The 4,011-nt window shown below is 53.8% G+C and overlaps 2 protein-coding genes and 1 non-coding gene across 3 annotated transcripts; 1 reads left to right on the forward strand and 2 right to left on the reverse strand.

The window, feature by feature from the left end:
- Window positions 1–675: 675 nt before the first annotated feature.
- On the forward strand, window positions 676–1,834 carry H310_15207 (hypothetical protein; the record flags this gene model as incomplete). Its single annotated transcript, XM_008883192.1, has 1 exon — window positions 676–1,834. A coding segment is annotated over one exon (1,074 nt), but the record flags the coding sequence as incomplete, so codon positions are not given.
- A 36-nt stretch (window positions 1,835–1,870) lies between these two features.
- H310_15208 (hypothetical protein) lies at window positions 1,871–2,636 on the reverse strand (the record flags this gene model as incomplete). Its single annotated transcript, XM_008883193.1, has 1 exon — window positions 1,871–2,636. A coding segment is annotated over one exon (662 nt), but the record flags the coding sequence as incomplete, so codon positions are not given.
- A 1,292-nt stretch (window positions 2,637–3,928) lies between these two features.
- On the reverse strand, window positions 3,929–4,010 carry H310_15209. Its single transcript has one exon. It is a non-coding gene; the product is annotated as a tRNA-Leu (tRNA).
- Between the last annotated feature and the right edge of the window lies 1 nt (window position 4,011).

A 4,011-nucleotide genomic window follows, 5' to 3' on the forward strand; every position in this document is an offset into this window, starting at 1 on the left:
AGAACTCGCAGGCCAACTGGAGCACAACGGTTCAGCCATTCCTTGTGCTCGTCACAGTCAACGACGTGTTTCAAAAGAACTCGCAGGCCACCCTTGAGCTCGTCACAGCCAAGAAGTCAATAATTCAATTTGTATAATTGACCAATCATAGCATTGTCGGTTGGATTTGTCGCGTTTGCCATTTTATCTACACATTATATAATTGATGATTTCCCATTAAAGTTTGATTACCCGACGAGTGAAAATGGAAAATAGACAATAGAAATAATATATAGATATTTTTAAATATCTGAAAAATGTATATCCATCATTTTGATTGCGCACGTTGATGATTTCATCGTCTGTATTCGTCATGCAGCTTGTTTACTGCGCTCTTCGTATAAGTCCACTACGGTTGCATTGGCCGTTCGGTGTGCGTGTCGTACACGGTTTACCTCACGAAAGGCATTGCCATCGTTACGAAATGTCAACAGCTGTATGCAGCCGAACTCTCCAAAGACCCAAAAGGATCATCCACATGTAAACCGAGTGCACGAATGTAAAGCATCAACAGCATGACGTGAGATGGCCTTTGTCCCCACATGTATGCATCGCCAATCACCAGGATGACGTGTACACCATGGGGTGGTCTCCAGAATAATGGCCAACTCGACGATTCGGCCATGTTGCAAATTTTGCTCCTCCACCAACATGTCTTCTACAATCCCTTCCACCATGCGCGCCGTGGGCTTCTACGCCCACTTGCCCATCGACGACCCTGCCTCCCTCGTCGACCTAAACGTCCCGGTGCCCAACATCGCTGGCCACGACCTGCTCGTCCACGTCAAGGCCGTGTCCGTCAACCCCGTCGACTACAAGCTTCGCGCCCCCAACGGACAGGGACCACTCAACTCGCCCAAGATCCTCGGATATGACGCAGCCGGCGTTGTCGTCGCCGTCGGCCCGGACGTCACCCGCTTCAGCGTGGGTGACGAAGTCTACTACGCAGGCACGTGGCAGCGCAATGGCACCAACGCCGAGTACCACGCCGTGGACGAACGCATCGTGGGCCGCAAACCCACATCCCTCAGCTTCGCGGACGCCGCGGCCCTGCCACTGACCAGCATCACCGCGTGGGAAGCGTTGTTCCACCGCCTCGGCGTCCCGACTACTACCACAACCGCTCCCAAGACCAACAAACCCGTCTCCATCCTCATCCTCAACGGCGCCGGCGGCGTCGGCTCCATCGCCATCCAGCTCGCCAAACAACTCACGGACCTCACCGTCATCGCGTCCGCGTCGCGTCCAGAGTCCCAGGTGTGGGTCAAGGATCTCGGGGCCGACCACGTCGTGAACCATCGCCATGACATCGTGTCCCAGCTCGCCGCGATCGGCGTTCCCAAAGTCGACTACATCCTTGTCTTCACAGACCTGCCGCCGTACTTCGACGCGATCGTCGAGGTGGTCAAGCCGCAAGGCAAGATCTGCGCCATCGCGAGTTTCACCGACAACCTGCCGTTCCAGAAGCTGTTTGCCAAGAGCGTCACGTTTTCGTGGGAGATGATGTTCACTCGGGTTGTGTTTAACACAGACGACATCGCAGAGCAGTATCACCTGCTCAACCAAGTCAGTGTTTTAGTGGACACGAAGCGCCTTCGGTCGACGACCAACCAGTCGCTGGGGGCGATCAATGCCTCGAACTTGAAGCAAGCGCATGCGACGTTGGAAGCTGGAACGGTCATGGGCAAACTCGTTTTGTCCGGGTTCTAGGCTACAGTTGCCGCTAAATTTGCCATGGCTTGTAATGGGTTAGTTCTCATAATGGTAGCGTTAAGACACTTTTGATCAACTTGTCACGGCGCAATGTTTGACACAACCACGAACGCTTGCATGTGCAACTCGTATCGATAACGAGACCATTGAATTAGCATACAATCGGCTGTTCCGTCGCCACGATCAAGGCATTGAGTGAACCATAACAAGCATGTTGAGCTTTTAGAATCCTGCGAAAACCAACTTGCCCACAACAGACTTCGCCTCGAGAGCTGCATGAGCTTGCTTTAGATTCTGGGCATTGATGGCGCCGACCAATTTGCTAGTCGTCGACCGAAGGCGCTTCGCGTCCACTAAAGCACTGACTTGGTTGAGCAGGTGATGCTGCTCTTCCATATCGTCTGTGTTGAAGACAGCTCGTGTAAACATGAGTTCCCACACAAACGTGACGCTCTTGGCAAACAGCTTCTGGAACGGCAGGTTGTCGGTGAAACTCGCGATGGCGCAGATCTTGCCTTGCGGCTTGACCACCTCGACGATCGCGTCGAAGTACGGCGGCAGGTCTGTGAAGACAAGGATGTAGTCGACTTTGGGAACGCCGATCGCGGCGAGCTGGGACACGATGTCATGGCGATGGTTCACGACGTGGTCGGCCCCGAGATCCTTGACCCACGCCTGGGACTCTGGACGCGACGCGGACGCGATGACGGTGAGGTCCGTGAGTTGTTTGGCGAGCTGGATGGCGATGGAGCCGACGCCGCCGGCGCCGTTGAGGATGAGGATGGAGACGGGTTTGTTGGTCTTGGGAGCGGTCGTGGCAGTAGTCGGGACGCCGAGGCGGTGGAACAACGCTTCCCACGCGGTGATGCTGGTCAGTGGCAGGGCCGCGGCGTCCGCGAAGCTGAGGGATGTGGGTTTGCGGCCCACGATGCGTTCGTCCACGGCGTGGTACTCGGCGTTGGTGCCATTGCGCTGCCACGTGCCTGCGTAATAGACTTCGTCACCCACGCTGAAGCGGGTGACGTCCGGGCCGACGGCGACGACAACGCCGGCTGCGTCATATCCGAGGATCTTGGGCGAGTTGAGTGGTCCCTGTCCGTTGGGGGCGCGAAGCTTGTAGTCGACGGGGTTGACGGACACGGCCTTGACGTGGACGAGCAGGTCGTGGCCAGCAATGTTGGGCACCGGGACGTTTAGGTCGACGAGGGAGGCAGGGTCGTCGATGGGCAAGTGGGCGTAGAAGCCCACGGCGCGCATGGTGGAAGGGATCGAAGCAGCCATAACTTTGAAAAGGAATTTCGTGGAATGAAGGTGGAATGTGACTTTTACGACACTGAAATTGCCAAAAGATCTGGTTTCTGTTCAATCGTAGGATTTGAGGGGGCGTTTCCCCAAACAACGTTGTCTCGAAAGACTATATCGAAGAGCACAGTATCAATCCTTGGTAGCGTGGAGATGCGGCGGTAATGTCATTGCGCGCCAGTAATTGCGCTGATGTCGAGGCGTAAGGATGGACAAACCGTGGCGTGTTTGCTTCTCAACATATTCCGCTGTGCTGAGTTGAAGAGGTTATTCCAACATGCAGCACATATATTGAAGCAAGATTCGTCGCGAAATTGCTCTTACTCAACTTCTCAACGCAACAGTCGATCCAATTTCAGTCACAACAAGGAACCACGTCGGTACGAGCGGGTTCGGACGCCCGTTGTGAGTTGTCTACGTCGACTCATCCAAGTCGTAGTTGTTTCGTCATATCCTTCGATGCCGTAAACTCCTTGGTTCACACACGGGACTGTATCACACGCCCGGAGGAAAGTTATTGGCTCCGGGACAATTCGCTTCCGAAGGAGCACAACTACAGTAATTGTCACTCCACCAGAACGCATTCTTATCCTGCACTATTTTGGAACTTCCCAACGGCAAATATCGTGTCTCAATAATCGAAGTTGTCGATTCTGCTTGAGCTCACGTCGTAGCTGGCAATGCAGTCACAATAGATGCCAGATTTGTCCTGTGCTTCGACCTAACTGCGCCCACTTGGTTTACTAACAAGTTATAGACGTTGTGTACCAATGAATTAAAACGTAAGAAACAGCATTGAAATTGCCTCTGGCAACTTTTGACTCGTGGATTTTGCGTCGCTCTAGTTCAACAAACCACACAATTGAAAAACGACTGTCGGCTGTGGGATTTGAACCCACGCGTACGAATACATCACGACCTGAACGTGACCCCTTAGACCACTCGGGCAAACCGACT

This window comes from Aphanomyces invadans (assembly GCF_000520115.1).
Source record: "Aphanomyces invadans strain NJM9701 unplaced genomic scaffold supercont1.222, whole genome shotgun sequence".
Taxonomy (NCBI): domain Eukaryota; phylum Oomycota; class Saprolegniomycetes; order Saprolegniales; family Verrucalvaceae; genus Aphanomyces; species Aphanomyces invadans.